Consider the following 17,131-nt stretch of genomic DNA (forward strand, 5'->3'; position numbering starts at 1 on the left):
GCCATTCCCAAACATGAGAATGCCGTGGTCCAATGAGGCCTGTCCAAATCCTTATTTACAGCTCTCAAGACAAAGAATGTATCTTATACATTGTTTGTGTGTGTGTGTTTGTTTGTGTGTGTGGGCGTGCGAAAATGTTGGCAGCTGTTCGAGGGGTCGGACAGAGAGCTGCAGGACATGTATGAGAATCACCAGCGGCTGGTGAATGAGAAGGAGCGGCGTCTGACTGAGCAGCAGAATGAGCTGCACCGGGCAGGGCGCGAGTGCCAGAGGCTCACCAACACCAAGTCGGAGCTGCTGGTCGAGCAGGGTACTCAGAAACACCTCTGCATGTTTCACAGATAGGAGAAGCCGTGAACAGCATTTTTGTTTCAGCTAGAGCACAGTTTTAGTCGCATGATCTTTAGCCGAACAGCACGTGTTACCACAGGAGGGATCAGTCAGCCTTGTTATATTGTTATATTATTCACCTTTAATCACTTAATTAGCATTTTAGGTGAAACACAAATTAGGTATATTTTAGGTTACTCCTTATTTTAGAGTTGATATGTTACTTGACAGTAGGAAACTCTTCAAAAGTTTATCAGTCTAACAGTTTTTGTTTATTATTTGTATTTATTATATTTGTGTTTTTCCACTTTCACATTCATTTAGAAGTTTTCCGGGGTTTTTTTTTTCACCCATTCTCTGTGTTTCTCCTCTCCAAGGTCGCCTTCAGCTGGAGGCTGACCGCCATGGCCAGAGCCTGAAGAACCGTGACGCCCAGGTGCGCTCGCTGGCCTCGTCACTGGAGCTGGAGGGTTACGAGCGAGCGCCCTTCAGCCGCCCGCAGATCCAGAGCTTCTACCAGCAGGTGGAGGAGAGGCTAGAGCAGGAAGCCCAGGCGCTCCGACTGGTCATGGTAAGGCTGGGAAACCACCGAACGTTAGCTCCACTCTCAGCACTCCCAGAGAGCCACAACCCATTACAGAGTTCGGTTAGGGAAATGACCTTGGCCAAGTCCGTCCGCAGGATTACACAAAAAGACTACTAGCAGTCCAATTCCCAAGAAAACTGGCGGAGGAGTGTAACAAGAGCCATGGAAGAACCTGTGGTCATTTATTTTGTATTTATTGTGAAATCTATATCATTATGTAGGAGGCAGCCGTGGCCTACTGGTTAGCGCTTCGGACTTGTAACCGCAGGGTTGCCGGTTCGAACCCCGACCAGTAGGCACGGCTGAAGTGCCCTTGAGCAAGGCACCTAACCCCTCACTGCTCCCCGAGCGCCGCTGTTGTTGCAGGCAGCTCACTGCACCAGGATTAGTGTGTGCTTCACCTCACTGCGTGTTCACTGTGTGCTGAGTGTGTTTCACTAATTCACGGATTGGGATAAATGCAGAGACCTCACGGGATCAAAAGAGTATATATACTTACTTACTTACTTATTGTGACATCTGCCTGCGTGCTGCTCTCTTCTCTCTCCTCTCTTTTAGAATGATCTGCAAGAGCGGGAGACCCAGAAGCAGCAGAGCCTAGACGAGATGCGAGACAAGCGCACGGGCCTGGAGCGCACCATCGAGCTGAAGCGTGACCTCCAGAGCAAGAAGCAGCAGGAGCTGCGTGCCGTTAACCAGGAGCTGCAGCGACTGGAGGGCTCGTCCGGGCGCCTGCACGAGCTGGAGGCCCAGTTGGCCAAAGTGGTGAGACGACCCTTCTCCCCAGCAAGGGAGCCAGGCCGCTTGACTCTCAGCAGAGTTCACAGTGGATGTAGTGATATGTAGGGATGTACGGATCCAACAGCAATTTGAGTGTATGTGTGAGCCTATGTACACACATTCATCCCTTTGTATGTGTGTGCATGAATGTTTATTTGTGTTTGCACCTTATCCATGCGTGCGTGCGTGTGTGTGTGTGTGCTAGGAGCATGAGCTTGAAAGTGCGACGCGTAACTCCTCGGTGGACAGCATGCGAGCAGAGCTGGATGAGCTTAAGAGAGAGAAGGACGACCTTGACCGCAAGCAGAGGCAGCTGGACCTAGAGATGAGCAGCCTCAACACACACACCACCGCCCGCACTCAGATGGACATGCTCAAGAAAGATAAGGTGGGCCCACGTCCAGTCCTCCAATCAGTCAGGCCTCTATCACTTTAGTTGTTTGCATTTTTAAAATGTATTATTTTATAGTTTGAATTATGTTATAGTTTAACTCCAATATGATCTGTATTTTCCCAACTGTTACTACAGTGTATCAGGCAAATTACAGAATTAGATATGGATTATTTAAAACTACCAAAACTAGTAGGCTGTTGATAAAAACATTTCCTCTGAACCACTGCAGCAGCAATAATAAAAGTAATAATAACAATAACAATAATAATTTATATAGCACCTTTCTCAAACTCAGGGACGCTTTACAGAGTCAACAGCCGTATCATGTTTGGTGTACACTGCGTGTATTTCTCAGGTGGAAAAGGAAGAGCAGGTGCGGAAGATTAAAGCCAGGCACAGCGAGGACCTGGTGTCCCTAATGGGACACTTCCCCAACAAGAGAGAGCTGGAGGACTGGATCTTCTCCAACTCCAGGGAGATCAACTCTACCCGAGAGAAACTGGGCAAACTTAAGTGAGTCCAAGTGTGTGTGTGTGTGTGTGCGTGTGCTTGTGTGTGTGTTTGTGTGTGTGCGTGTTTGTGTGTGTGTGTGTGTTTGTGAAATGCTTCGTTATTTCAGCAACGTGTATGAGTAAGAGTAAGAAGTTTTAAAATGCTCTGGATAGCCACATTCCACTGTTCAGCAACTATGCCCAGCACTTGCCTGCTTGGAGAAAAAAAAAAGTTTATTCTTTTCTGCGACTTGAAACTACAGTCAACTAGTCTGCTTGCAACGTCTCTCCTCAGTTAGTCACGTCACTTTCACTTTGACTTGTTGGGGTAGTTGGGCCTACTGGTTAGCCCTTCGGACTTGTTACCGGAGGGTTGCCGGTTCGAACCCCGACCAGTAGGCACGGCTGAAGTGCCCTTGAGCAAGGCAACCTAACCCCTCACTGCTCCCTGAGCGCCGCTGTTGTTGCAGGCACTGCGCCGGGATTAGTGTGTGCTTCACCTCACTTGTGTTCGCTGAGTGTGTTTCACTAATTCACGGATTGGGATAAATGCAGAGACCAAATTTCCCTCACGGGATCAAAAGAGTATATACTTACTTACTTACTTACTTCTCTATAACATTTGCTCTACAACATTTAATCTTAAGTAGGCTATATTCTAAGCTATCCATAACCTTTTTTGCTATTTGCCTATTTAACATACAAAAAATAGATACCATAAATCCTCAAATAATGGCCGGGATTCTATTTATAGCCGGGGCTTGGATAATAGCTGGGCGCATGATCGATTCGGACAAATAAAGGCCGGCCCCCAAATACAAGCCGGGGTAATAATTGGCTACCAGTAGGGCTATCAGTCCACGAGCACTAGAAGACTTTGTTTCAATTTAACTCTAGGAAATAAGAGCCCTTATTAATATTTTCTATTGTTGGTTGGTTTAATAATGTTGCCAATGAAAAATTGTCCTACACCATGGGTCTCCAACATGTCGCTCTCTAGCTACCAGTTACTTGCTGCTCCCTTCCAGAGAATGTCTAATAAGGGGAGAACTGCCACTCTCGGAAAACTTCTGGTTTCTGAACTGGTTGCAGTTCCTTCTGTGGTTCCACATGAGGGCACTCGTCCACGAGTGCAGAATGAATGGAGGTCTATGGAGCTGTACCCCTCAAAATCCACTTTTCTCGGGATATTTGTTTTGTTTTTTTCAAGTAATTTCAACATTGTATTCGAAAGGGGAGGCAAAGAAAATATACTTGGTTGATTATTATATTTTTTTAAGTCACTTAATTGTTCTAAAAAGCCTTTCAAACGTGTCAATGACGCCATTCATTAGCACAATGCGAGCGTGTTATGGGCAACAACGACCCAACCTGTAAGAAATCAAAAGGACATAAGTACTCGTTCATTCAACTTTTGACCAATAACCCATGTTGAAGTTATACAAACTACAATCAAATCTGAGATTTGTCAATGACAATCAGGTGAAAGAGACAAATTTAGCCGTCTAGCTCCATTGACTCCCATTCTTTTTGCATTCATGGCGATTGCCCCCAGTGGAACTCTGGTGGAACTGCAACAAAAAATTCAGTACAATGGGACTTAATACGGAGTGGCCAGGCTCTCCGTAGACGGGCTCTGTCCCTTCTGAGTTTGCCAGAGGCTGAAGCAGTACTACATTTAAACACAATTGTTGCCGTGAGGCATTCCAGCCTACAAATGTAATAAAAAGTAAATCATGCATAATTAAAAAATAATAATAATTAGGCTACTTGGCTATGCAATAAGATTTCCATTACAGCACAGCGCACGTTTAATGAATGAATGAAAGCGGTTGCCTTGTCTCGCAATAAACAGCGGGTGGAAATCCAGACACACTTTCAACTACATGAAACTTGTGCTCTAAGCGATGCTGGGTAATGTCACATCTGTTGACTTTCAAACAAAACAGAGAGCTAGCTTGTTACTTCCTCCCCCTTCCTCCTGTGCTGCTCCTGTGCAATTGGAACTCCCCTCAACGCGCATAACGCGCATCTCGTCTGTGATTTGCTGTAGCAGTTTATGTTTTTATGGGCTAGGTTTGCCCAGGTTGTTTTTGTTGCCGTTTCTGGAGCCTGGGCTGTCCACAGAGATCGCGTTTTTTTACAGTGTATTCAGGACACAGACAGCTATCGGTTGGTTAGGTGATGTTTGCAGTAAGAGACATAAAATGTTTTAGCCTAGATGTTGGCATCGCTTAGAGCACCTTTAATAGTGAACCATCAAATACCCTCCAGGTTTCAGTGCTTATCAGTCCTAACATTTAGCAATATAATCAAACAGGGTAGTGTTAACGTTTGCTAGTTGGAGCGCCCCCAGCACCCACCTTCCCACGCCCCTTGAATTGAATTGATGTTTCCTAGATGAGATGATATTAAATATCTTGACAACTTCTATAGAAAGGATTGTGAAACTGTGTTGGATTCACTTGCTTGAGTGTTCATGATGTGTGTGTGTGTGTGTGCAGTAAGGACTTGGCCTCGGGAGAGCAGAACAGGAACAACTGTGCGTCCGAGATTCGCCAGAAGGAGCAGCAGCTGGCTAGTTATGAGGAGAGGCTCTTCAGTGTATGTGGCAGCCAAGACCTGCAATCGGACCTGAGCAAACTCCAGGAGGACATTGAGAAGAACTCCAAGCAGAGAGGTACGCCAGCTCTGCTGGCCCAAAGCAACCGCACTGCTGAAGCTGTATAAGCACTATGCATGGTAATAGGTGACTGGTTTGTAATACTACTAGATGGCTATGGTAGAACAAGCACACAAAGGGACTATGTGTAGTATATGTGGCGTTTGGCCTGTTTGTGTTTGTCTGCCTGTGTGTGTGTGAGAGAGAGAGAGACTTTTTCTTGAGCACAAAAGAGAGTGGGTGTGCTTAAAAGTACAAAGTAAAAGGCTTCTCCTTATATTCCGTTTTGTCTATGTATCTGCACTGGCATTTTTTTTTTGTTAATATCTGTGTGTGTGTGAAAGATTCAAAACAAAATTCACATTTTTATTTCACAAGTTATTCAATAAAATTGCAATACGATTCAATACTTAGACTACACAGCCTCGCTGCAAGCTGCCAGTGAGTCCTTGTCGCTCCATCCTGTGTGGACTGCAAGGCCCATTTTCCACAGTGTGCTTGTGCATACTACACATAAACAAATGAGCCTAATGATGTGTGTGTGTGTGTGTGTGTGGGAACAGCCATGCTGGCAGGCGCCACAGCCGTGTACACTCAGTTCATCAGTCAGCTGACGCAACCGGAGGAGGGCGAGCCCTGCTGCCCTGTGTGCCAGCGCATATTCTCCACCGACAGTGACCTGCAGGAGGTGATCAACGACATGCAGTCCAAGCTGCGCCTGGTGCCTGACAAGCTCCGGAACACTGAGCAGGACCTGAGGAGGAAGGAGCGGAGGCGCGACGATATGATGGCCCTGAAGCCCGTCAGGTAGGAGTGAGCCATCAGCCCCCCGCTGCACGTTTCTTGTGTGTGAGGGCGTTGGATGTCCATGCAGTGGCCTACTAGAATAAGGCTTGGTTAACTTGCCGAGAACCTAGACCGTTTGATAACATTAGACTCACCCTCGGTTACAGTCTCGTTTAGTAGCCTGGCGCTCTCTTCGTGACTATGCTACTGAGCCAGCATTCACTTCTCTAACATTTAACTTTATAACTTTAAGATTACATGACATATGTAGGCTGTTAGTAGCCTATGAGATGTACTTCCTCATCAATAATGTATGAATTGAAATGCTATGAACAATCATGCACTAACAAGGCTTGGTTAATGAATCAAACTTGCCGAGAACAAGACATGATTAGGCTACAGAGCGGTTGCACGGTTACATTCGGTTATTCAGTCTCCTTGTGACAGCCTGCAGCCTACAGTCATTCACTTCTAAGCATTTATTTAGCGTAACTACCAAGATAACACTATGTGTATTTGTAGGTGTGATATACTTTCCCATCAATATGAATTTCCATGAACATAATCATCTACTTTATGCACTAGAAAGGCTTATGTGATCGGTTGATTACTGGAACTTGCCGAGAACCTAGCGAGCTGTTTGACTCGTGTGGCAGCCACGGTTACGAGGCCCAGAGCCATACAGGCTCATCATAGTTTGACTGATTATACTACCACTCCAGTAGAGGCGCAGTAGAGGCGCTAAACGAAAGAGTAGCAGAAGACTAGCACACTCGAGCACAGCCAATTAAATCAAGCCAGTGTTGTGCTGTATGTGAAAACGAATGACGTTCGGAACACTGAGTCGGTTTATTGACGTTTGGCACTCGATTCTCCCGGCTCAGTGACACGAACCGGGTGAATTAACCGATACATCGGTCAGTTCGTCAACACTAGACCAAAGCCCACCTTGAGACCCTTGAGAGTAACGAGAGAGAGGAATAAAGAGTGACGAGTAAGGGAGTGTTCAGCAGTAGATAGCGCAGATTATAGATAAATATTGATAGCATAGATAGATATATAGACAGGTAGATAGATAGTAGGGCTGTCACTTTTGTTAAAAAAAAATCTGTTCGATTTTTGAGACATAAGTGTTCATTGAATCAATTGTAAAATCGATTTTCCATGTCTAAAGATGTTTCCATTTTCAACGCCAAATACAGGCCAATCCATGGACAACTAATAGGCATTAGGAGGAACGTAGAGAGGGCACTTGAATACGCACCAGCCAGCAATGTTTCTGATGATTTATTGGTGTGAAGTTTGGTGCACAATGACAAACAGGAGTGCAACATTCTCGAAAAAAAATAAGCAGAGTGGACTGCCATAACATAAGTAAAAACCTTACTGCGGGCTTCAACGTGGCTGTGTTTACGATTAGAAATGTCAAACAAATTTCGCCTAGCCTACATAGGAACTCACGACTGCACAGTTTGCATACCGCTTTCTCCATAGTTTGACCTACCCCAAAACCTGAAGTGCTTCCATATCGAACTCCTCAAGTTATTAGGGCTTATTACTCGTCTCTCTCATGTCGCACAGGTTGATCGCGTTGCCCTTCATTTTTTGGCAAAACACCAGCAGCACAGCAACCGATTGAAACAGCTGTTTCCGTTGCGTAAAATTGTTGGGAATTTTCTTTTTAGCTTTCGCAATGCCTACTGCACTTTCGACATGATCACTATCACTAGATATAAAGAAAATGTTGACTTTCACTCTGTGCTGTTCACTGACAGTTAACGTTAGGCTAAACAAAGACAAGTGTTGTATACTGTAAGGCAGTGGTTTTCAAAGGGGCCTAGGGGGGCCGTTGGGGGTGCCAGGGGGGCCTTAGCAAGTTCGAAGGAAAAATAAAAGCAACAAATAAATACATTTGAAAAATGTAAAATATACTTATTACTATGAGGGTTGTTATACAATGCCATTATAATAATAATTTGTTCATATCTGAACATTATATTCTCCATGATAATGACTGGGAATAATAGTAGAGTGATAGCTCTCATATAGCAAAAAGCCCCAAATGCAATTTTTACACACTGTATGCTCCATCGCGAAGTGTGCTAAAATAATTATTAGGATTAGCTTAATGTATTTTTACATTTGCCGTAGTATTGTCGATGGGTTTAATAACACATCAAGGGGGTCCTTGGCCAGAACCTAGTGGTATTTGGGGGGCCTTGTCATGGAGAAGTTTGGGAACCCCTGGTATAAGGAATGCATTAAACTGAATAGGCACATAATGTAGCCTTGTAACGAGACTTCTCAAATTCAGAAAATTGCATAAACTAAAATCGGAAAACGTTGTTATCTTTGTTAGACCATAGGGTAGTTGTGATATAAATGTTGTAACGAAATTCGAAGTGTACATTTTATAATTTTATATGTAAAACTTTATGTTTGCGACCGTTTCCCGTAGGAATGAATGTAGAACATACCCTTCAAAACGAGACCTCCTGAAAATCAGAAAAAAAATACTAAATTGAGATCAGACGTTATTACCTTTGGTAGATCATAGGGTAGCTGTGATATAAAATTCCAAGTCTAAATATACAAACTTTATGTTGAAAGTGTAACCGCGATGTCCATTGGAATGCATTGAAATGAATGAAGTGCTGGTCATGTAGCCCCCTAACGTTACGTCAATACCGAATTGCATTGAAAACCCCCGCTAATACCAAAACGACAGAAACTGGCATTTAACACCATTTGGAGACATTTTTAAGTGGTATACATGTCTTGAGTGGTTTATGTACCGATTAATCGACAGTGGTGATTAACCTGCAACACGGGCTTTAAGACACAGGCACAGTAAAACACGCACTACAACAACACATAAATAGATATGCACTGACAAAGGCACTGAAAGGACACAATAATCACAGCAATCTCTGCAACATAAATCATAACAGCAATGATAGTCAGCAGCTCTTATTAAAAAGTCTGTAGGAACAAAGGACCTCCTGAATCTCTGTGGAGCACCTAGGTAGGAAGAGGTCCTACCACCAGTGGCTCCTACTGTACCACTTTTAGTGAACATGCTGTACAAGGGGTGGTCATCCTTTGACGGCACACTCCTCATCTTCATCACTCTCTGCTCCAGGATTTCCTCCACAGAACTTGGGCATGCGCCAATGATGCAACCTGCTTTTCTTTTCAGCTTATTGAACCTGTTCCTGTCCTCCACTTTAGGGTTATTTTTACCTTTAGAGGTCTTAAAAAAAGGTCTGAAAAGTCAAAAAAGGTCTTAAAAGTCAACAATGTGTAGATACCCTGGACCTATTACAGTGTCGCCACTAGATGGCAAAACTGTCCTTAGGCATTTCACTATGTGCGCTGTGTGTAATGTTAAAACAGAATGGGCTCTAGTAAATTAGACTACATTATAGCAAGCTGTAAAAAATACTGGTGAGTTGTGTAGTCAACCTATTTATGTCTACATAGATGTATCTTTTTTTGTCTGATAAATATGCACATGTTTCATGTCAAAGATATATGTCAAAGACATAGGGCCCTAGTTTGGTGGCAAAATCTGCTTGCAGAAACGGCCTATTCTGCTGGGGAAGGTTATTAATGGCTGGCTCCTCATGGATCCTTAAAAGTTGTACACCTTGTATTTATTATTTATATTATTTATTTATTACCATGTATTCTCAGGGAGACCATTACTGACCTGCAGGAGAAGGACCTTCCCACGCTGCGGAACAAACTCCAGAGCATCAACCGGGACATTGAGCGCCTGAAGGCGGACATCGAGGAGCAGGAGACGCAGTTGTCTCTGCTCATGTCCAAAGAGGACACAGCCAAGGCATGTCAGTCCGACATCTCGCTGATGGACCGCTACCTGGTAAGTGACAGGTTAAACATGGAACCTAAACTAAACCAAGGAAATGGAAGCAGATGAACACACAACAAGGCTGACGCAGTAGGAGTAACTTTAGCACATTTTTTTTAAAGGAAATAAGTCAAGTCAAGTCAAGTTTAGAGGTCATGCAATGTGACAGAAAGGAAACAGGAATAGCAGGTAAAAACATAGAAGGGCAACGGTCAAAGAAAAGTTTTAAAAAGTAAAGATCATAAGAAAAAAATGAAAAGAAAATGTAAAACACACGGTAAAATCATTTAAAAATAATTAACAAGAAAACATAAAAGACACAAGGTGGAATAGTTGTAAGACAGATACAGAACTCAGTGCAGTTAGCAGAAGGCATCTGAGAAGAAAAATGTGGACCACAAATGTGTTGAACCACATAGCAGCAAAAAGCTGCTTCACCGTGTTTATAACAGCAGGTTTTACGAACAGGTTTTTCTCCCGAGACCTGAGAGGTCTAGATGTGTACTGCCGAAGCATGTCTGATAGGTATTTAGGTCCTACTCCATTTGCTGATTTATAAACAAGCAGTACTGCTTTAAAGTAAATTCTGTGACTTACTGGAAGCCAGTGCAGGGACTTGAGAACCCTAACTGCTGCATTTCGTATCACCTGAAGCTGTTTGATAGTCTTTTTAGGAAGGCCTTTTTCAACGTCCTTCCGTACCGCTGCGTGGACGTCACTTCCGTAACTTGGGAAAAGCCCTTTTTTGATATATCCAAAGTTTTTAACTATTTTTAACAGTTGTATTTTTACAACTTAGTGTTAACTAATAATTTTTACAAACTGGTACTACCAACAAAATATTAGCGCATTCCTGGAACTGGGTGTTCCAAATGACTTTGACGTAGCGGTAGCAGCAGAGAGTAGAAGTGTTATTTAAATACTTATAAACTTTTCAATGCCTTGTTTTATGAGTACAGAACATATTTGTACTACTGTAGAAGTTTGGTACCATTCCGGGCATTATTAGTGGGGTAATTTACAAGATGGTTGTAAATGGGGTAATCAACAAGCACAGTTGGTTCCATTAGCACCTGCACTAAGCCATCGGCTGCTAGTGCTAACTACAGTAATAATGGGCGATATAAACAATATGTGGCCTACGATAGTGCAAAATAATTAAAATCTCTATCGCGATAATGTGTAATAATAATACCAAAATACGCAAAATTTAGAGCCATGAGCTGCAACCGGCTGCAACACATCTTGAGTAAACATGGCTGAAAGCGAAATGGAGGAGCTGGTGAAAAAGACCAGTGCAACATCCAATATTTGGACTTGCTTTGGATTTAAGTGGGCAAACTACGGCCCGCTACGCACTTTAATCCGGCCCGCCGAGCATTTCATTTGGTTATCATAGGCTGCTCGCAATTTTTCCTGCGATACATTTTGGTTATCTTTACTGCAAACTGCCTTTCATTCATCATTAGGGTTGGGCACCGAAACACGGTTCTAATATGGCACCGGTGCCAACGCAAACGGTAGTAACTGCATCGACGTGGATTTCGGTGCCTCATGTCGGTGCTTAAATAGCGTTTTTTTTTAATATATACGAGGCATCACTGCATGTCATGCGCCATCTCTAACGTCTTGCTCTGATAGCAACACATCCAGATACAGTTAGCTAACATATGATAAACCAGAGGGGTGCACCACATAGGCGAGACAGTGTTTGACAGCTTGCATGAGCCCAAAGTAGCTTACTTTAAAGTGATATCGCGAGCTCCTGTCTAGCAGTGGGCCTAACTACACACAAGCAAAAGGCTATGAAACAACATCAACAGTAGGCTAGCCCATACGTTACACAATATTCTTGCTAATGCGCTAACAGACATTTATTTGAAATGTTATCAGCAAAGTTGTAAGGTGAAAACTTTGTTTCACAGTGTGTTATAGCATGATATTCATTTTTCATGTGCACGAGGCCCATATAGCATCACAATGAATATGAAGATCATGTTAAAAGTTTGCTGGCAAAAACATAAATATGTAGGTTACAAACCTGATGTCACTGAGCTGTCAAAGAGGCTACGAAACCATCTCCGTACGTTATCGCTAATTAAACTCAGCTGACTGGTGTTAGCGCATAACCATAGTTGCTGTTAAAATGCCTACTAGGCTAGCGCTGAGAATCTAAACACTTCAACACCGACATGTAGCCTAACATGTTCAAAACTACTGCGTGTTATGGGTTAAGACATGACATTTCTTGAAGCATTTGGGAACACACTGAATTAACTGGAAAGTAGAGTCCCTGTTAGATTAGCTTGCTTGCAAATGCCGCTGTCCATGACCTGGCAGTTTTATGGCAAGCGGTTTTAACATACCTTATGGCAACTCGCCTACACTGGGTAAACTTAAAAGCAGAGCTTACCATTGTGTGTGCATGCATGGCAAGCTGTTTTAACATTTAAATATATTATTCGTAGGAGCAATGAGATATTGATAGTAAATTGAATATAACAGTTCAATTTCATGTTCAAATTTGTCTTATCAATAATAAAAAAAAGCAATTCATGCTTTAGACCATTTTAATTTAAAACATTTTAAATACAAAGTACCGGTTCAGGCACCGTTTCGGCACTGGCACCGTTTTAAAAGTATCGATTTAGCACCGGTATCGGATAAAACCCAAACGATACCCAACCCTACTCATCATAGAGAACGTGGTAACACTTTACTTTACAGGTGAGTTCCACATTCATAATTTAAAAAATGAGGAAAAATCCAACTTAAGGACACCAATTTACTTTGTGAACGAATAACATATCGTAAATCAATACATGTTCTTCATTAAAATACAGGGTACATAAGTATTCATACCCCTATGTTAAATCCCCATAGAAGCAGGCAGATTTTTATTTTTAAATGCCAGTTATTTCATGGATCCAGGGTAGGTGCTATCACCTCATGCTCATTACACCCATTTGTTTGCTAAGATTCCAGGGAGTTTGATGCCAGTTATTGACTTTGAGTCATTTCAGCTGCAGCCGTGGCCTACTGGTTAGCGATTCGGACTTGTAACCGAAGGGTTGCCGGTTTAAACCCCCTTACCAGTAGGCACGGCTGAACTGCCCTTGAGCAAGGCACCTAACCCCTCACGCCGCTGTTGTTGCAGGCAGCTCACTGCGCCGGGATTAGTGTATGCTTCACCTCACTGTGTGTTCACTGTGTGCTGAGTGTGTTTCACTAATTCACGGATTGGGATAAATGCAGAGACCAAATTTCCCCCACAAAAGAGGATATATACTTATACTTATACAACCCCAAAACAGAAAAAATTAGGACGTTGTGTAAAATGCAAATAAAAACAGAATGTCATAATATACAAGTCTCGTAAACCCATATTTAGCAGCATAAAGGACATAGACAACATATCAAATGTTGAAAATGAAAATTTGGACTATTTCATGGAAAGTATATGTTAATTTTGAATTTGATGCCAGCAACATGTTTCAAAAACAGTTGGGACGGGAGCATTTGTGCTGTGCCAAATGTGCAAGATGCCCATGCTGTTGGCACTAATGCTCCTCCACACCGTCATAGATGTTGGGTTTCGAAGTGAACACTAAAACAAGTTGGATAGGTTGGATACTTGGATAGGCCCTCTCCTCTTTAGCCCAGATGAGTCCTTGATTTCCAAAAAGAATGGCAAACTTTGATTGGTCTAACCACAGGACCCTTTTCCACGTTAGTCCATTTTAACAACCTCAGGCCCAAATAAGAGGGTGGTATTTTCTGTATCATGTCTCAATACAATTTTAGCTGTTACAATGTTGGCTGCAGTTTTTGAATTGATATTAAACTGTGCACATAGACAAAGGTTATCAGAGATTTTCCTGAGCCCATACAATGACAGGTCTGTTAACAGGTCTAGTATTGATGCAGTGCCATCTGAGGTCCAAAAGACCACGGCCATCCAATGTGCTTTTCAGCTCTTTTCCCTTGTTTGCAAAGATTTCTCTGGATTCTCTGAATGTTTTAATAATATTATGTCCTGTAGATGATTAACTCCCCAAATACTTCACAATTTTATGTTAAGAAGCATTAAAATGACATTGTTTCATCATTTGTGCACGCAGGTTTACACATAGTGATGAATACCCCTACATCTTTACTTCTAAGAGTACCTGCCTCTCTAGGATGCTCTTTTTCATACCCAATTGTGTTGCCACTTACCCTAATTAGTTGTGAAACATTCTTCCTTCTTTTGTTTTCTTTATCATTACACAACTTTTCCAGCATTTTATTACCCCGTCCCAACTTTTTTTGAAACGTGTTGCTGGTATCAAATTCAAAATTAGCATATATTTTCCACAAAATAGTCAAATTTGTCATTTTCAACATTTGATATGATATCTGTGTTCTTTTTGCAACTAAATATGAGTTTTGCAGATTATTAGATTCTCTTTTTATTCATATTTTACACAACGTCCCAACTTTCTGTTTTGGGGTTGTACTTATTAACTTCTGACATTTTGGAAAGGGCACAGTAAGAGCTGATAAGATGAGTCAAGAGTTTAAAGGTTATTTTCTATTGTAGCTATTTTTGAGATTAGGTGTCTTTTAGGCTGACTAATATGTTTAGGAGGATCATCTGATATGACTTCAGCAGATAGATGCTTGCTCTGTGCATGAAATAGCCTGATTGTTACTGTTATGATTGCAACTAACTGAACATCATGTGGCAGAGCATGTATAATCCAGGGACAGATACAGTAATTTCCGGTGTATTAGCCGCATTGTATATAAACCGCAGGACAGTGTTTTATGCAAGTTGAAAACCATATTAATACCATATTAACTGCCCCTGTGTCTCATAGCTGAAGAAATTTTGCAAAGTCAATGTATAAATCTCTGCTAATAGTTGGGACATTTTCCGGATAGAGATGTGCATGTCTGCACGTCTGCATTTTTTTCTTTGTCTTAGGGAATGTACCAGGATTAGTCATTATATGAGCAATCGTTGAGGGTTTTCAAGTCGCCTCCTGTCTTTGGTATTTTGTTAGGCCCTCTGTGTTTCATTGTGTATAATCTTTGATCATAAAATCATAAAATACAACACTGAGATTAATGATGAAGTTATTCAGTGCACCGAGTCTGTTTAGTATTTAATTTAAATGTGTCAGCAAAAGATAAACGGCACAGCTTAGTGAAGCATTTTGACACATCATACAGTTTTTTGGTTTTGCCTTTTTCGTTTTTACCGGATATCAGTACTAGCAGTTGATTTTGTTTTGTTTCGTGATGTTTTAAACATCGAAAATAAAAAGTTTTTCTTCTCTTGGGGTGAGAAACATATATAAACAGTAGGTGATAGACTTGTAATGTTGTATTTTAGCTTGAGGAGTTGACAGACTTGTTGTAATGTTGTATTTTAGCTTGAGGAGTTGACATTACGCCGTGTTGCATACAGCATTTGGGTAATTTACGTGTTTGTTTAAAAAGCAATGCATAACCCCTGAAAGTGGCATTGCTTTTCAGATTAATCTTAAAGTGAAATTTATAATTAAACATTTTTAAAAACAACCAAACGCAGGAGGTTAAAAGTAAGAATTTTTCCCATAGTGACATGGAATATACTGTACAGTGCATATAAAAAGTCTTCAGCCCCATGCTAAAGTTGACTAAAAAGAGGGATAAAAAAAAAAAAACATCTTTTGAGGGAAAATCCAACCTTTAAGGACACCAGTTTTCTTTGTGAATGAATAATGTATCGTAAATAAATATATGTTCTTCATTAAAATACAGGGTACATAAGTATTCATACCCCTATGTTAAATTACCATAGAAGCAGGCAGAAGGCCAGTGATTTCATGGATCCAGGATACTAGGGGTACAGGGTTCCCTTGGCCTTTGGAATTAAAATAACCCCACTTCATCACATACCCTTTACCATACCTAGAGATTGGGATGGTTTTATTTCAGTTAGCCTAATAGCTAGTTTGATTTGCATTGAGATGATCTTATGGGAAGTACCCCATGCCAGTCGTGAGATATGGTAAAGGGTATGTGATGATTAGGGTATCCGTTCTTTAGAAAGGCACTAAAAGTAAAGGGTATGTGATGTTATTTTAATTCCAAAAGCCAAGGGAACTATATCAGGATGTACAGTATAGTACCCTGGATCCATTTAATAACTGGCCTTTAAAAATAAAAATCTGCCTGCCTCTATGGGAATTCAACATAGGTTTAACAGGTGTAGGAATACTTATGCACCCTGTATTTTAACGAAGAACATTCATTTATTTACAATAATACATTATAAATTCACAAAGAAATTTGGTGTCCTTAAAGGTTTGATTTTTCCTAATTTTTTTAATTAAGGCATTAAGATCCATTTCCAAAAGATGATTTTTTTTATTCCTCTTTTTAATCAACTTTAGCCTGGTGCTGAAGACTTTTCATAGGCACTGCATCTCTCTCCTGTCATAATGAAATGTCCAATTCCATGCGATTCTGCATTTAATGCCACTTTAATGACATGTTGGCTATTCGGAAAACCTGACTTTTGGCCATGGTAAAATGACTTGAACGCAAAGTCTGATCGGATTTTATGCACAGAGACTCGTTGGGAAATCTTGTGCCCTGATGTACCCGACTTGACGTCACAATCATGCTCTCCAACCACGGCGGCCTCCATTGTAACAACACAACAAGATATGAACCTTACAAATAGGCAAGGTTTCACTAAATTAAAACTATAAATGTAGTGGTAACACTTTACTTGACAGGTGAGTTCATAACACATTCATAGCAGCTGTCATAAACTGCATATAAAGCATTCATGACTGTTTCATGAGACATGACTCAACATTCATACCAAACCTTTCATGAATTCTATCTATCTATCTATCTATGAATGTGGAAGACAGAACAACGTCAACTTGTCAAAATAAAAGTCCAACAATCTCAAAGCTGGAAATTCTAGCTCTAATATTTTTGTGAGGCTACAGCACTGAAGTGCCAAATGCGTCCTTCTCCACCGAGTTAAAATAAACAATTTATTTTGTTATCGTTATAGGATCAGAAGATATACGTCTTTCACTGTAAGGCTTGTATTTGCATTTAGCAAAAGCCCCAGACAACAGAAGAGTGGTAATCGGGATTTGTTATTTGTAAAAGTTGCTTACTTCGTCCTCCTAGCCTGGACTGTGCAATTACAGCCTCTTAACTCTCACTTTCCACT

At 41.5% G+C, this 17,131-nt stretch overlaps 1 protein-coding gene across 4 annotated transcripts in view; it reads left to right on the forward strand.

The window, feature by feature from the left end:
• rad50 (RAD50 homolog, double strand break repair protein) overlaps window positions 1–17,131 on the forward strand; it is a 71,757-nt gene that overhangs the window by 11,130 nt on the left and 43,496 nt on the right. For all 4 annotated transcript variants that reach the window (XM_042093186.1, XM_042093189.1, XM_042093188.1 and 1 more), the window contains exons 8-15: window positions 145–310; window positions 708–901; window positions 1,475–1,681; window positions 1,902–2,084; window positions 2,446–2,603; window positions 5,086–5,261; window positions 5,807–6,050; window positions 9,726–9,915. In XM_042093186.1, the coding sequence (XP_041949120.1) occupies window positions 145–310; window positions 708–901; window positions 1,475–1,681; window positions 1,902–2,084; window positions 2,446–2,603; window positions 5,086–5,261; window positions 5,807–6,050; window positions 9,726–9,915 (1,518 nt within the window). The remainder of the gene's footprint in view (window positions 1–144; window positions 311–707; window positions 902–1,474; window positions 1,682–1,901; window positions 2,085–2,445; window positions 2,604–5,085; window positions 5,262–5,806; window positions 6,051–9,725; window positions 9,916–17,131) is intronic.

The sequence above is a fragment of the Alosa sapidissima genome, chromosome 5 (genome assembly GCF_018492685.1).
Source record: "Alosa sapidissima isolate fAloSap1 chromosome 5, fAloSap1.pri, whole genome shotgun sequence".
NCBI lineage: Eukaryota > Metazoa > Chordata > Actinopteri > Clupeiformes > Clupeidae > Alosa > Alosa sapidissima.